General features: G+C 61.2%; 1 protein-coding gene across 23 annotated transcripts in view; it reads left to right on the top strand.

Moving 5' to 3' along the window:
- CACNA1G (calcium voltage-gated channel subunit alpha1 G) overlaps positions 1-16,322 on the top strand; it is a 61,636-nt gene that overhangs the window by 21,574 nt on the left and 23,740 nt on the right. For 15 of the 23 annotated variants that reach the window (XM_058705120.1, XM_058705112.1, XM_058705115.1 and 12 more), the window contains 10 exons: positions 7,333-7,484; positions 8,177-8,362; positions 8,463-8,577; positions 8,685-8,840; positions 11,691-11,759; positions 13,258-13,342; positions 13,431-13,624; positions 14,396-14,827; positions 15,745-15,845; positions 16,035-16,158. In XM_058705120.1, the coding sequence (XP_058561103.1) occupies positions 7,333-7,484; positions 8,177-8,362; positions 8,463-8,577; positions 8,685-8,840; positions 11,691-11,759; positions 13,258-13,342; positions 13,431-13,624; positions 14,396-14,827; positions 15,745-15,845; positions 16,035-16,158 (1,614 nt within the window). The remainder of the gene's footprint in view (positions 1-7,332; positions 7,485-8,176; positions 8,363-8,462; positions 8,578-8,684; positions 8,841-11,690; positions 11,760-13,257; positions 13,343-13,430; positions 13,625-14,395; positions 14,828-15,744; positions 15,846-16,034; positions 16,159-16,322) is intronic. The other 8 variants (XM_058705113.1, XM_058705119.1, XM_058705125.1 and 5 more) reach the window with 1 other exon arrangement.

The raw sequence follows: 16,322 nt of genomic DNA on the forward strand, positions 1-16,322 counted from the left end.
TGCCAACGAGAGAGAGGCAGGGTCCAGAGTAGACTGCCTTTCGGGCCAGCAGAGGACAGGGCAGGTGACGATTCTGTTCATCGCTCAGACTCTGGACCCATCCTGTCACTCTAGATACATGTCCAGGGAGGGTTTCTATTTATAAGTGAGTGAGGTCAGCTGTTCAAGGCAAGGGAAGTTGGGGGTGGATTGGGGTGGAGGGGTGGTGGAAATCCAGATGTGGCAGGTCTTAACTTTGAAGGGATTCACAGACTCCTTTGGGATTCTGCTGAAAACTGGGGACTCTCTCCCCAGAAAATACACACATGCAGGGACACCCCACATGTGGCCTTCGAGGACAAGGGTTTATGGACACCTCCCACCCCAAGTCTATCCCTTGGGCCTTCTAGCAGTTCTTGGCCTCCAGACAGAGGAGCCCTGTCTCAGGAGCTGAGGCTGAGCCAAGCAGAACCGGCGTTGGGGGGGGGGGGGGGGGGGGGGGAGGGGAATGATCCTTTTAGAGCCGTCCTGGCCCCAGATTTCCAAAGTCTCTCCAGATGTGGGGAGGGTGGGGAATGGGTGCTGTTTTGGAGATGGCTGGCTAACGGGGTGTTCACATTCCTTCAGGCGTCCTCTGGTCCTATAGGCTCCTGCGGCTCAGCAAACACCTCCTCCTGTGCACAGCATGCCAGAATAGGATGACAGAATGGCAGGGGGCGGGGGACAGAGCCAGAAGCACCAGAAGCACCGGAGAAATTTAGGTTCTAGCCAAAAAGTTCTGCTTCGTGGACGATTATGCCAAATGTCGTAAGGGAGGCTTCTGGGGACAGAGGAGAGATGCTCACACCCAGTTGGGGGCTTGGAAGGGCTTCACAAAAGAGGTGGCTGTTGAGAGGGGTCCTTGAAAGCTAGGCGGGATTGGTGCAGAGAGGCCTCGATGGAAGGATTAAGGGGAAATCCGGCAACCTAACCTGGAGGAGCACAGGGTGGCGTGGGATGCTCGGAGGACAGTCATGTTGCCTCCCACCCCCACCCCCACCCCCACCGAGGTGTCTGAGCAGGAGTGATGTGAGCCCAGCTGTGTTGAAGGAAGCCAGAGATTCCAGTGGGTGCGGGCTGGGTCGAGGGAGAGGCCCAGAGGCTATTTCTGTCCTTCAGACCAGAGGCAGCGAGGGCCCCAAGTATGGTGGTGGTGGAAAGGACAAGGGGGCGGGGGCCGGCACCTGCTGCTGGAGGGATGAGGGCCCACAGGAATCCTAGATAACTCCCAGGCGCCAAGACAGAATTCTGGAGGGTGATGGAGCTGGCCGTCCGGGAAGGGGCAGGTTTGATGGAGGGGGTGGGAGGGTTTGTTTTGGAGCGCTGCATTTGAGCTGGAGGCCGGCCATCCCGGGAACGCTATCAGGCAGGTTGGCTCTCTGGGTGAGGAGCCAAGGGCTTGGAGGGAGATTGTTTAGTGTCGTCCACACCCCAGTGACAGCCGGGTGGGAGGGGGCTGCGGTGGTGGGAGTCGGGAGCTGGGGGGCAAGAGGAGGGAGTGGGTTCTGACTGAACTCTGAGCAGAGAAAGGGGACGGGAGAGGAGCCCTAGGAGGGCAGGAGGGGGCACAGGCGCTGGCAGGTGGGGCCGACGGCAGGCTCTGGTGCTGTCCTGGCATCCCCTGAGAGAGGGACTTGGAAGAGAGTCTAGACAGAGCTGGGGTTTGGGGGGACTAGGCCTGCACTCACATAGGGGTTTCTTCTCTGAGCCCAGGAAAGGAGACTGGGGGAGTGAGGGAACAGGGGATACGTGAACAGGGCCCTGGGGATGTGGGGTGTGTGTGGAGGGAGGTGCAGGTGCAGGTGGAGGAGGGGAGGAGAGAAGAGTCGGCTGTGCTGTGCGTCACAGAGCTGTTTGTGGGGAGGGGAGCGGAGCCTGGGGCGGGGGGGGGGGCGGGAAGAGGCCAGGCTGGGAGTGGGGACGAGGCGGAGCGAGGAGAGGGAGAAGGTTTGGAACAGCTCTAGGTGGGGAGAGACGGAGCCCCAGCAGCAGAGGAGGGTGAGGGAAGGTACAGAGCTGCCGTGAGGCCCCCAGCTGGCATTGCCCTGTCCAGTCAGCACAGGCTCGTGACAGTACCGCTCAACAATTCGATGGCCGCAGCAGAAGCGGAGGGGGTGGGGTCTTACCTGGACTGGGGCCGGCCCGGCAGGGGCGCTCTGAGGTCTGCGGCAGGAAGGCAGCCTTGAAATGGTCCGCCCCGGGCTCCAGGCTGAGAGGGTGTCCTGGCAGGTGAGGGGCAGGGGCCCCAGCTCCAGAATCTGGAGTCTCAGGGGCTTTGGCTTGGCTGTGTCCCAGCTGGGAGCACACTGTGAGTGCCGTGTGCCTGCTTTGCTGGTGTGTTTCCTGGAGGTGACTTCCGGGTGCTGGTAGGAGATTGTGGGGAGGGGCTGGAGCCACCCCTGGATACGGGGTTCTGGGGCACAGTGACACCCAGCAGTGGGCCCAGTGGGCATGAGGGGCCGCAAGGGGATTGGCCCAGAGAGGCGAAGTTCCAAGCTGGAGAGCTCCCGGAGGTCTGAGAAGAGCAAGGTGGTGATCGATATGGTGAAGCCTGTGGGCTTTGCTTGAAACCACCTGCCATCCAGGTGGCTCCTGACTTCCCACACCCCTCCTTGGAGGAGGAGGAGGCAAGAGATGCCAGTGACCCTTGCCCCATCGCTGTGGCCTGTCTGGATTCCCCCATCCTGGGTCGGGGGAGGGGGTGCAGCGGGCAGGACTGTCAAAAGCAGAGGAGAAGTGAACCAAGGAGCAGAGATTTCAGGTCAGTGGAGCTGTTGGGAGCGGAGGAGATGGGGGTGGGGTGGCGCTGGGGCAGGTCTGGGGTGACTCGTATGAGCCTCTGCCCAGCTGTCTCCCGGCTCACCCACTCCTCTCGCCGTCCCCGTGTGCCGGAGCCGCTCCTGGGCCTCCTGCCTGGGTCTCTGCAGCATCCCCCTAATTGGTCTCCATCTCTCTGTCTCTCCAAGCCGTCAGCATGCTGCCACCACCACAGCCAGATTAATCTTCTTAATACACCACTCTGCACATCTCTTTCCTCCCCCCAGAAGCCCCAGTGGCAGCATCGCGGGCAGAGGCGAGTCCAGCCCCAGTGGTGGGACAGAGTTCAAGGCCATCCTGCCTGGGCCCTGCCAGCCTTGCAGCCGTGTCCTCCACGGACCCCTCCCCCGCTCTGACCCCGGAGAAGCACTTGATTCTCTGTCCCTGTCCCCATGCATTCCTTCCTCTGCATCTTTGCTCCTGCAACCCTCTGCTGGGGGTGCCCTCCATGGGGTTCTCCTTCCGCCCCTTCCTCCCCGGCTTCAGCTGGGCTTGAGCTCCCGGAGTGCTCCTGGTGTCTGCCCCCAGCATGGGGCTTCGTGCGGCCTTGCAGGCATTCCGTCCTGCCGTGTGTGAAGCCCGCGTCTACCGTCAGTGCCCGCGGGGCCGCCTGAGTGTGGCTCTGGGCCGGGTGTTTTCATGGTCTTTAGCGCCTCTGTTCTGCAGAGCAGTTCTGCCATGAGGTGATGCTACCCTGTTTAACGGCGAAGGCCACTGGGGATCAGAGGGGCTAAGGGACCTGCCCAAGGTCACACAGGCAGAAAGTCTCAGGGTTGGCCGGCCTCCCACACTCTGGTTCCACCCCATGTTTTGATCACCAGTGTTCTGCACGCTGTGGGCCCGTTAAGGGTTGGCTGATGGAGGTGAGTCCTGGTGCTTTCAGGGGAGTCCTGGTGCCGAGAAGTATCGGGGAGCTTGTGGGGGGGGGGGGCTATACTTGCTCCAAGGGGACAGGCTGAGGGGAGGGGAAGTGTTAGGAGGTGGGGCGTTTGCAGTTAGCATCTTCCCAAAGAAGAGCCCGGGGCCCCTGTGTGGGAGAGGCTGCCTGGCCTCAACTCACTGCAGCCCCCCGCTGGGCCTTGCCGTCTTGAGGGAGGATTGAGACCTGAGAAAGGACTTCCCGGCAGCAGTAGAGAGTTGGGAGGGGGGCTGGTGCCCACCTGGTGGGGGGGGGGCCTTCCTGAGCCAGCGGTGTGACCTCCACCAAGTCACCACACCTCTTGGAGCCTCAGTTTCCCCGGCTATCTAAGGAGGCAGGGAGGAAATGAAACCCTGGGAGGGACGGGGTAGCCAGCGCACTGCCCCGGGGAGATACTGGCAGAAGTTGGCTCCCTCCCCGCCCCTTTGCAGCTGCAGTGGCTGTGATCACGGCTCTGGTCCCTGGGGCCACCGTGTTGCTAAGATTGTGTCTCTGTATCCTCGTCCTGCGTCCTGCCTGTGTTTGCAGAACGTTCCCAGCCTCCGATTTAGTAACTTGGGCTGACCTGTCTGGGGAGGAGTGCCTTTTCCCATGGATCACGGGGGGATTCTGGGGCCCTGGGAGCAAATAGGCATTGCCCGGGGGTGTGTGCCGTGAGACTGCCCAGGAGAGAGAGGGCAGGCTGAGGGACAGTGCCCGCTTTTCCTTTTCACCTGCTGTTCCTGTCCAGCTGCCTGGAGGCATGAGGAGGGGGTGGGGGGGTCCAGCCTTTGCTGCCTGCCCCCCTCAACCAGGACCTCAGGGGAGCCCTGTACCACCTTTCCAGTGAGGCTCTTGGCCGGTGTGCAGGTGTCCACGAGCCATGAGCCGTCGGGTATAGACCATTGCACCCCACCTTGAATGACATCAGGGAATTCTGGAAATACCCCCCTCCACATGCCCCGTGCTGGTCGTACTTTTAAGATTCACTAATGGAGTCGATGCAAGAGGCCAAAAGCTACTGTGCTTTCAGCCACTTTTTTTTAAAAAAAAGGTTTATTAATTTTTATTTTTGGCAGCGTTTTTTGAGGTATCGTGTATATGCCATAAAATTCACCCATTGTAAGCTGTACCTCAGCTGTGCCTTCGAATCAGTGTGTTCTTTATTCATACATTAAGTTCATGTGAAATATGGTTTTGTAGACTTTAGAAGGCGTGTTATGAATTCAGTGTGTCTGGATTCACGGGCGCCTTTCTGTCACCTGTGGTGGGTTTGGTCCCTGACTGCTGCCTCGTGTTATCAGAATCCGAATGAAATGGGATTGGGTCCCACTCCCTGATTCTCCCTGCCCCGTGATTTTGAACCCGTCATTCACCATCTCTTGACCTTTCGGCTCTTATCTGAAGTGAGGGTGCCAGGGCAGTTATGTGGATAGCATGAGGTGAGACGCAGGGTGAGCCTGGGAACCCTCAAGGCATTGCACCTGTGCCCATCACCTTTATGCAATCCAGCTGGACAGCTGGGCAGGTGGCAGAGTGACAGGGAGGCAGGCTCACTGAGCCTGGTCCCTGGCAGACTGGACTCGGGATGCCGAGAGGGGATCCACTTAGTCAGGAGGGATCTGAGCCCCGAGCTTTACCTGTCCTGACAATGACCCCTTCCCCACCACCTGCACTATGCTAATGCTGGAGGGGCCCAAGATCCTGTCTCTCTGTGACCCCATTCACTAGGTCAGGTGGCAGTGTCCTTTCCTGCCCCCATTTGCCGTCTGGGGAGCAAGGACTTGCTCGGGATCTACTGGACCAATGGGCTCCTTGCCACACCGGCCCTGTACCAGCCACCTACTCTCTGGACGGCTGGCTCTTGGCCCTGCCTGCTGACCCTGGCCCGGCCCCCCCGGCCTGCCTTCGGAAAGAATCCGTGCACAGGCCGAGAGCTTCTCTCCTCCTGAGTAGCTGTTGACCCCCAAACACCCCTCACCTGCTAGCCAGAAGGCCCTTCCTTCCAGGTCTCCCCACCCCCTACCCAGGCTGGCCACACAAAGTCAGGCCGTCAGGATACATTTGGTGGGTGCCCAGGCCTGCTTCCGTACTTGGGTGACCTACCTGGGCAGCCAGCCAGAGGAGGCAGCTGGGTAAACAGGGGGAGGTGTCTGATGGACTGAGAGCTTCATCTGGTTGTTTATTTTAACTGAAACTTCTTGAGCTGTTTTGAAACGAAGGCTTTGGGGCGATCAAGACACCCCATTAGGTAGGCATTGAGCTCCACTGAGCCAATCATACCTCACCCTGCATCTCCAGCCCTCAGCTCAGCCCTGCCGCTCTCTTTCTCCCCAAACACGGTTCATTCCTCGTGCTTCGCCCTGTGACGCCTTCCGCGCCCCTTTCCCTGGAGAGACCTTACCCTTCAGAGCTCATTGCAAACGCTGCTTCCTGACTAAGGCTTTCCCAGCCTTAGTTCCTCCCTCACCGTCTCTTCCCTGGACTCTTGGATTTACCGTCGGGATAATTTATTTTGGCATCTAAGTATCTAAGGCCTCTTGTGGTTACTCAGCTGTTTTGTGTACGACCTGTTTCCAGAGAGACTCTGGGCTCCCGGGAGGCAGGGAGAATAGTCGGCATGTTTTTGCGGCTCCTTTCATACCTGATGTATTGCTAGGCATACAGTAGATGCTTAATTTTGACGGAAGGGAGGGAGGGAGGCGACGAGTGAGCTGGAGTGGCAGACGTTTTTCATTATTTTCTGACGACCTCTCTAGGATGGGTCCTCGATCCCAATCCCGGACCCTGGCTGGAAGCATAAAAGTGATTACCGCCAGTGTTTTACATTTGGCCAGAGAGGTTGAAAATCTTGCTGAAGGTCACACAGCGAGTGGACAGGATGGGCTGGCAATGAACCCGGGCATCGCAGTCTCGGGGGGCAGCCCCAGGTCCTCCTCGTCTGCGACAACCTGCTCGGTCACCTCCTTTCTGCCCACCAGCACGTTTGCGTGTGCCTGCAGGCGTACGTGCGCGTGCACGTGCTCGTTCGTGTGTTTGTGTGCACGGTGTGCGGGGGTGTGCCGTGTGTGCCTGTGTCTGGAAGAAAGCAACATTAGCCAACAGTTGTCCGGGAGAAGGCTGCCAAATCCACAGAGTAATTGTAGAGCATGTGTGACTTTGCGTGTGGCTGTGTGTCTGGGTATGCGTGTGAGGCCTTGGCAGTCGCCCTGTGACATTGGCCAGCCTCACTGCGCCGCTGGCCACGGCCTGCTGAGCTGACCGGGCAGCACAGGACAAGAAGGGTCTCGGACCTCCTCGCAGGCGGTGGGCAGAACCTATTATACAGGCTTCCCGCGAGCCTGCGGTCCCAGGCTCTGAGACCTGGGGCTGAGATTTGGCGTGGCAGCTGCCCCCGAGTGCATTTCCTCATGGGCCGTTTGGGGGTGAGCCCTCCTCTGGAGAGTCCGTCCAGCATCACCACTGCCCACCCCCCGCCCTGCCTACCCCCCGCCTTGCTATTCCTGCTGCTTCTCTGCCGGTGGCCTCCGCTAGGGACGGCAGGGGTGAGGGGCTCAGGGGTGAGCCTCGGCTGCTTCATACCCCACCCTGCCCTCCAGCCCGAGGAGCTCACCAACGCCCTGGAAATCAGCAACATCGTCTTCACCAGCCTCTTTGCCCTGGAGATGCTGCTGAAGCTGCTCGTGTACGGTCCCTTTGGCTACATCAAGAACCCCTACAACATCTTCGATGGCGTCATCGTCGTCATCAGGTATGGCGGCCCCTCCACTGCCTGTCGCCTGAGGAATGCCTGTGGGGTGGCTTGGATGAGAAGCCAGGCAGCCTGTTCCTCTGGGCTGGAGGGGTCTGGAGTCAGGCCCCACTGACCCCCGCAGGCCCTGCCACTTCCGCAGTGCAGGGTGGGGGGGGGGGTGACCCGCTGTGCAGTCTCCTCTCCCCACTTCTGCTTCTTGCCCTTGAGCCCATGAGGGCCCCGGGGCGAGTGAGGACTGGGCAGCTGGCTTTGCAGAGGAGCTGAAGGGGGTGTGAGGCCCGGCCAGCAAAGTGCTTGGAAACCATCTCAGACACCCTCGACTTGCTTTAGGGTTTCCCAGACCCTGGGAAAGTGCTCCGTCCCCCTAGGCCTGGGGCCAGGAGAACTGCCTTATTGCTTTTTGGAACCAGCTTTAGATTTCATTAGAAGGGAACAAAGCAAATATTCCCTAACTTGACGCTGTTGCATGGGCCGGAATGTGGGAGAGGGTTGTCCGCTGCCAGGAGGTGATCTCCGGCCTGGAGAGAGGAGGGCGTGGAGAGGGCCAGAGCTGTCACCTACACCCGTCTCGGAGGTTCCCGCCTGTGCCCCGCGCCCTGGCGCCGGGCCGGCTTTTCCAGGCCCTCTCAGAGGGAGGGGTGGCGGGAGGGCGAGCGCGCAGGGGCTCAGGCTCCCCGCCCTCCTTGCAGCGTGTGGGAGATCGTGGGCCAGCAGGGGGGTGGCCTGTCGGTGCTGAGGACCTTCCGCCTGATGCGGGTGCTGAAGCTGGTGCGCTTCCTGCCGGCGCTGCAGCGACAGCTGGTGGTGCTCATGAAGACCATGGACAACGTGGCCACCTTCTGCATGCTGCTCATGCTCTTCATCTTCATCTTCAGGTGAGGGCAGGGGCGGCCTCCGCGCCGGCTGGGAGGAGGGCCTGAGGGGCAGGGGGTGCCCCCGCCCCTGCCCCCCATCTCCCGGCTCCTGTGTCTTCAGCATCCTGGGCATGCATCTCTTCGGCTGCAAATTTGCATCTGAGCGGGACGGGGACACGCTGCCGGACCGGAAGAATTTTGACTCCCTGCTCTGGGCCATCGTCACCGTCTTTCAGGTGCCAGGGTAACCAGGCAGGGGTGGACGGTGGGGGGGAGGGGGGAGGGGGGAGGGCGGGGCGGGGCACCCCCGGTGAAGGCCCTGACCCCCAGCCTCTGCCCACAGATCCTGACCCAGGAGGACTGGAACAAGGTACTCTACAATGGAATGGCCTCCACGTCGTCCTGGGCTGCTCTTTATTTCATTGCCCTCATGACCTTCGGCAACTACGTGCTCTTTAATCTGCTCGTCGCCATTCTGGTGGAGGGCTTCCAGGCGGAGGTAACCCCCTGCCCACAGCAGTCTGGTTCCGGGAGGAGTCGGCTGCCTGGCTTGAGCCATGGTGGCTGGGGAGGTCTCGCAGAAAGTGCCCATCAGGCCAGGCTGGGGGACTTGGGGTGGAAGGTCCTGGGTCTCGGGCAGCCCCTCAGCACCGGGGAGACAGGGCGGTTGTGGGGGATCCCTGGGCCCACTAGCTCCTGAGTGGGCTTCCACATCAAGGTCAGCCAGATTCTTCCCCGGAGAGCTGGATAAGTGTTGGCACACGGTGCCAGTTGGATCCCGAGTGCGGGTGTTCTCGGGGACATCCAGAGGGGACCCCTCTGAGCCGAGGGGTGGGGGCAAATCATCCAAGCTCCGGCTAAACTGATGAAGATGCCACCAGGGCCCAGGCAGGGCTAAGCTGCCCAGGGTGAGAAATGAGCCCAATTAGCTGCAGGCGTGGCAGAGACGACCGTCCTATTTCCAGCCCAGGCTCCATCACCTCCGTCACAGGCGGCGTCATCCATTCATATCGATTTGCATCGATCCTGCCCTGGCTGTGCCAGGGCTCAGCACCTGCCTGGAGGGCCGTACGTCGTTCCTGTCCCTCAGCTCCCCCCCGCCCGTCCCCCGAGCTCCGGGCCCAGCCCAGCCTCCAGTCCAGGCGTCTTTTACAGGCAGGTTGACCCAACCTAGAAATGCTCCAGGTTGGGCGCAGAGAAGCTCTTGGTCCAGTTCTCTCCGGGTGACCCGGATGGAAACTCCCGCTGCGGCCTGGTCTATAAATACTCGGCACACGGTGGAAAAACAAAAATCTATTTTCCGACTCTTTCCCAGCCTTCGCGAGGGAGGGCCGTTCCCCGTAGGCCGGCTGGGCTGGTGGGGTGCGGGTGCCTCTGTCCCACACCGGCCCTCTCCGGCTGCCTGCCGGCCGTGCACATTCTGTACTTATCCATTATCGCATTTCCTCCCACTGGGTGGCAGCGAGGGCAGCTGGTGGGGGAGGCCGGCCCTGCCTCTGGTGATGGCCGGGCCTCTTGTGCCGAGGGACGAGGCACTTCATTGGGGGTTCCCCGGGGCCTGAAAAGTTCAGGGGTGACACCATGCTCCCGTAAGAGCCAGCGTCTCCGTGGACACCCACCGCTCTTAGCCGGTGGGAAGAACTGCTGAGCCGGGACGGGGGTCCCGCCGCCCCTTGCAAACCACTGCCCCTGGCGGCTAAGATGTCCTCAGAAAAATCCCCGAGGAACTCCTCCAGGGGATATGGAAAACACCCCGAGCCTATTCCCCTCCCCTCAGCTGGCCGTTTGGTCGTCTCAGCAGCCCTGGAGGTGCCCGGTGCAGACAGCCCCCTCCCCACCGCCGGCCCTTTCAGCAAACACCTTGTTAAATTGAATGCTGCTGAGCCGGCCTGGTTGCTAGGCAGCGGTGATGTCTGCTGTTGGGAAGGAAGACAGGTCACTCTGGCCTTGCCGGGGGCCTATGGCTGCCCCAGCCCGAGGGGTCAGCTAGGGCCTGGGGCCACGGCCGCCTCGACCTGCAGGGCACAGGTGCCCAGTGGCAAGAGTCTCAGAGTTTGATGCTTCAGGTCGGGGCTGGGATGGAGAAAGGATTTCCAGATCAACCCCCCTCCATGGGGGTGGGCGGCAGCCTGGCCCTGAAGTGCCCGCGGGAGGGGCTGGACCAGCCGCCCACTGTCCTGTGTGTCGTGGGCCAACACCTAGGTGGGGGAGGGGAGGGCTGGTCAAGCCAGGCCGGTGACCTGGATACCTCCAGAAGCACCTGCCCTGTCTTGTACAGAGTTTTAAGGCGGGGGGGGGGGGGGGAGTTGCACATGGGGCTCAGAGGAAGCCCCACATTCTGGCAAGAGAGGCTGGTTGTTGCTGTTGTGATGGCCCGCTCTTTTACCAAAGAGGCAGCCCCCCTCTGCAGAGGAAGTTGTTGGTCGTCAGTAGCAGGAGGGCTCCAGGGTAGCCCCAGCTGGCCTGGCCACCTTGCCAAGAGGTCAGAGGGAGGAGGCCCGGGAGACGGGCTGGCTCGGCTGCCCATTTGCCGACGTGCAGGAGGCAGCATCCTGAATCCCTGTGTATTTGTCATGCACACACTTAATTAAATGAGCAGACAGCAGGCCCTGTGTGAGGCCATTAATTGGTATTAAACAACATCATAGCTGTCATCCCAGTGTTACTTGTCACATCCCATCCCAGTGGGAGCAGCTGGACCCGGTCTGATTCTGGGGGACGCAGGCTGGGCGTATGGGAGTGGGGAGCCCCGCTGCAGCTCCCGGCCCACAGCCTCCTCCCGGCCTCTGGCTTATGCCCTCCTCCTTCCCTGCCTCCCTGCCCATCCCCAAGCCCGCTGCCAGTGCGGGGCCAGTACAAGGTGAGCTGGAGACTCAGGTGCAAGGCCCAGGTGGACCTCTGACTCTCTGCGTGCCTGGGGACAGCTGTCTTAGCTTTCCAAACCTCAGCTGCCTCCTTTATGGTGACACGAGTGACTTCCTTCCCGCCTTGCGAGAGGGGAGCTGGTGTGACTAAAGCAGTTTCCGGGTGGCTGGCATGCCCCTTGTGCATCGTAGCTGTCATTATTAGGATTACTGGGGGACTCGATCTCCTTGCCTGCCCTTTTCCCCCACCTTCATGGCCTCTGCCCTCACCCTTCAGATTCATTCGGGCCCGAGGGCCTGTGGTTGAATTCTGGAAGGCCGTCTGTCCCCTTTCTCCTCCTCCCCTACCCCCAGTGTCTCGTCCCCCTTCCACCCCTGTCGGGTTTGTGCCATCCTTTTCTTCATCCTCTTTTGACACTGCTGATGTTTGAAAGCCCGAGCACCTGTGACCAGCGCCCGTCCCCTGCCTCCCCGTCTCCCTGTAGGAAATCAGCAAACGGGAAGATGCGAGTGGACAGTTAAGCTGTATTCAGCTGCCTGTCGACTCCCAGGGGGTAGGTACGCGATCATGAGTTGGCATGCCCCCGCTCCCCGTGCCCTGTGCCCCGTCCACCTCCGTGTCTCTGTGCTCGTGTTCATGCTCAGCCGCTGTGCAACTGTGGTAGCTGTGGTGGTCATTGGTGTCGTGAGGTTTGCTTCGATTTTAAGTCCCTTCCCCCTGAGGACATGGAGAGGAGGGGCCTCCTTGCCTCTGCCCCCACCACCCTGCCAAGGGCACTGTTCCCGTCCCCCGCTGGACCAGTAGAGGGGCGGGAGAAGGAAGGGACTTAGAATCTCTGTGTGCACGTGTGTGGTCCACCGCGTGTGGGTGCCTACACTGAGGTCCCCGAGGAGTCCGAGTCTCGGGATCGTGGCCGCAGACTGTGCTTCCCCATCTCTCTCCCCTCCCCCTTGCCCTGAGCCCCCATTGGAGACCCCCACAAGCTGCCTCAGCTCAGGACAAGTCTTTGGAGGATGTGAGGGTGGGGTGCCTCTTGCCAGAAGGTCCCAGATTTTTAAACCCACTTCCGAGTCTCTGGCCCCCTGGCCACCTGGGAGGTCCAGCAGGCATTTGGGGGCCTGCCCCCACTCTGGCCTCCACACTGAGCCCGTGCTCCACTGTTTCCTGCGCTGGCCCTGGAATTCGGGCCAAGGCCGGGGTTCCCGCGGGACCCCACAGTGCTGTGCATCCCGAGCGGCCCCCTGGAGATCCCACTCGATAATTAAAGGCCTCGTTAGGGATGTAAACTGAGTTAATGAAAATGATCCCCTGAGATGCCAATTACGCAATATTTATGCCCTTATCAAAAGTAGCAATCAAGTATTTCTTAATAACTTCTTAAGGAGAAGTGTGTAATTACTGGGGAACCCACTGACCTGCTAAGAAGGAAGAAAAAAGTACCCCAGAGACAGGGACAGAGGTAAAAATGGGGCCAGGGGACGGGGTGGGGTCTTGGGAAAGACGAGGGGAAGAAGCAGAGGGCCTGAAGTGGCCTCCTTGGGCTGAGCTGCTCTGTCTGGGGTCTTTCAATTTCCTTCTGGGGTCCTCAGGTCTGCGGCTCAGGGGAGGGCAGCCATGGAAGGAAAGCAGAGGGCACAAGTGGCCTTGGGAATTTAGGCTCTAGTGACCATTTCACTCAGGTCCCCAGCTCCCTTTGGCCTATGCCACCCACCCACCCGCCCACCCACCTGCCCGGCTGTTCCCCTCTCCCCTCAGCCCTTCCCGGAGCCAGTCCCCGCCAGGCTGGTTGTGTCGTGGGCTATGGGGTTAGCCGTGGCCTTCTCTGAGGTGTGGCAGGTGGGAGGCAGAGGTGTCGGGGGCCCTGGGGAGCTCTGGGCCCCACGCCTGGATGGTGTGGCCTGTGCCAGTGCATGCCTCGTGCCGTGGTTGCTGGTTCCCATAGCCTATATGTGGTGTATGCTTGTGGAGACAGGGAGGCCTCAGTCCAACCCACTAGCCCCTGCCGGGCCAGGTCTCTAATGGCCTGCTGCCCCCCCCCACCCCCACCCTAGGGAGATGCCACCAAGTCCGAGTCAGAGCCCGATTTCTTCTCACCCAGCCTGGATGGTGACGGGGACAGGAAGAAGCGCCTGGCCTGTGAGTATCTATCCTGGGGGTGCGGGCCCTGGCCCTGGGCCAGCCTTGAGTGGACTCAGGGTCTCTCCTTCTCTCACTCCCCCGGCAGTGGTGTCCCTGGGAGAGCATCCGGAGCTGCGGAAGAACCTGCTGCCGCCTCTTATCATCCACACGGCCGCCACGCCCATGTCGCTCCCCAAGAGTTCCAGCACCGGCCTGGCCGAGGCACTGGGCCCTGCCTCCTGCCGCACCAGCAGCAGCGGGTCTGCTGAGCCAGGGGCGGCCCATGAGATGAAGTCACCGGTATGGGGTGCACATGGGTGCCCTACGGTGGGACATGCGCAGAGGTCAGGAGGGAAGAGAGGATGGGGGCGGAGAGGCCCAAGGCCTCTGAGCCCTAGGTTGGACAAGCCCCCGGGAGGTCAGTAGGGCTAGTAATGCAGGCAGGTGCAGAGCTCTGGCCTTGGGGGGAGAAAGAGCAGTGTTCTAATCCTATTCTTGTGTTCCTTAACTGCCCTTGGGTGAAACTCAACCTCTGAGCCTCTGCTATAAGATAGGGGAGGTCCTTCTCTCCTTAATACTTCATCATAATAGCAAACCCCGTGCAGTTACTGATTCTGTACCAGAGCAACCCCATGAGGTAGGTCTCATTATTATCCCCACTTGACAGATGGGGCCCCGGGTCTTAGCTTGCCAAACTGATTGGTGGGAAGCTCGGCAGTGAGCCGGTGACAGAGCCAGAAGTTTAATCCCGGAGTCGGCGTCGGGGCCCGCGCGCCTGCCGTCACTTTATACGGCCAGTCAGCTACATGAGGAATAGGTACTCGTGTCGTAGCTCTTCTCCAGATGAGGAACTGAGGCACAGAGAGGTTTAGTCACTTGCCCAGGGTCACCCAGCTGGTGGGAGTGAGTAATCTGAACCCAGGCGTCTGGTCCACGGCTCCCGCTTACACCTCGACTCCTGATATGGCGCCGAGGAGGCTCACAGGAGACAGGGTGCCTGTGGGGGGTGGGGTGCAGGGCTGCGAGGTCCTGGTTGAGACCGCCCTCTCCCTGGCTCACCCCCACCCCCAGCCGAGCGCCCGCAGCTCTCCGCACAGCCCCTGGAGCGCGGCAAGCAGCTGGACCAGCAGGCGCTCCAGCCGGAACAGCCTGGGCCGAGCCCCCAGCCTGAAGCGAAGGAGCCCGAGTGGGGAACGGCGCTCCCTGCTGTCGGGTGAGGGCCGGGAGAGCCAGGACGAGGACGAGAGCTCGGAAGAGGAGAGAGCCAGCCCGGCGGGCAGCGACCGTCGCCACAGGGGCTCCCTGGAGCGGGAGGCCAAGAGCTCCTTTGACCTGCCGGACACGCTGCAGGTGCCCGGGCTGCACCGCACAGCCAGTGGCCGCAGCTCGGCCTCCGAGCACCAGGACTGCAATGGCAAGTCGGCCTCGGGGCGCCTGGCCCGGGCCCAGCGGCCCGACGCCTCCCCACTGGATGGGGACGATGGCGACGACGAGGGCAACCTGGTGAGGCCCCTGCGGGCGCGGTGACTTCTCACACCTGACCTTGAGTGAGGGGGACAATGCCTGACCTGGCGCTGGGCTGGACGCCCCGCTCCCGGTTCCGTGGCATTCAGGGAGTTACCGTCACGCCCGAGGGGTGTCAAGGGGTGCCGGCCCTGAAGCGGAGCTCCAAACAGCCCCTTTTTTCTCCCTATGCCCGCCCTGCCGAGCCCCAGATCCTCGTCACATGCGGGGCTGCGGTCCTTGGTGGATATGAATGGTTTCGGGCAGATGCGTATGAATCTTTCATGGCCCTCCCCCAGTGACTCAGAAATACCCATAACTCATCCCTCCAAACTGATGCCCTCCCCTGTCTCCCCCTCTCTCATCTCGACCTTATCACAAGTCTTGACTTCACGCCCGCCCGTCCTTACCCATTCACCCCTCCCCCGGCCTCCCCACCACCACCACCTCTAACCCTGGGGGATGGGCACGTGGATCTAGGACCTCAGGGTTAGCGCGTGAGGAGAAGGGGCCAGGGTCTCCTCCCGCCAGGTGTGTCTTTGAACAGACAGCTGTGATGGGTACAATGTTTGATAATTGGTGCAGCTCCCAAGCCCAGCGGGGAGGGAAGCAGGGAGGGCCTTCGGGGCTGGGCTGGAGGCTGGAGGCAGAGACATAAGCGCAGAGAGCCTGGGGGGAGGGGGGCGTGCAGGGGAGGAGACAGGAGATGCACGGAGCGAGGCATGCTCAGGGGACCAGAGGGGGCTTAGAGGGAGACTGGGGGTCTGAGGAATAAAGGAAGAGAAGCGGGGCTGAGGACTGGGCCCAGTGTGAAGGGCTGGACAGGGAGTGGAGGCCATGTTGCTGCAGACAAGGGGTAGGGTGTGGGGAACTTGAGGGTCCCGGCCCCGCACACCAGTCCTGTGGTCCTTCTACAGAGCAGAGGGGAGCGGATGAGAGTGTGGATCCGAGCCCGGCTGCCTGCCTGCTGCCGGGAGCGAGACTCCTGGTCCGCCTATGTCTTCTCTCCTCAGTCAAGGTGAGCAGGGGATCCCTGACCTCTCCTCCTGGGGAACTATCCTGCGACACCACCCTGGGGGACGCTAGAAGTGTCCTGGCCTGAGGGCACGTGGGAGAGGGGCCTCGGGCTGGGAGGGCCCCGAGGAGGCAAGGCCGCGCCCCGCTGCCCGGCCTGCCTCCTGCCCAGCCTTTGCTCGTCTCCGAACAGGTTCCGCCTCTTCTGTCACCGAATCATCACCCACAAGATGTTCGACCATGTGGTCCTTGTCATCATCTTCCTCAACTGCATCACTATCGCCATGGAGCGTCCCAAGATCGACCCCCACAGCGCTGTGAGTCACCAAAGACTAAACTTGGTGGCTGTAGGCTTCCCTTGCAACTGGTACCCAGGCTTGCCTCCTGTGTCCTTCTCCTGTCTCTGCCTCCATTTCCCTCCTGTGATGCACCAGCCCAGCTCGGGGAGTGGGGCCCTGCTCCTTACCTGGGTGAAAAGTGA

Source organism: Neofelis nebulosa, chromosome 16 (assembly GCF_028018385.1).
Source record: "Neofelis nebulosa isolate mNeoNeb1 chromosome 16, mNeoNeb1.pri, whole genome shotgun sequence".
NCBI lineage: Eukaryota > Metazoa > Chordata > Mammalia > Carnivora > Felidae > Neofelis > Neofelis nebulosa.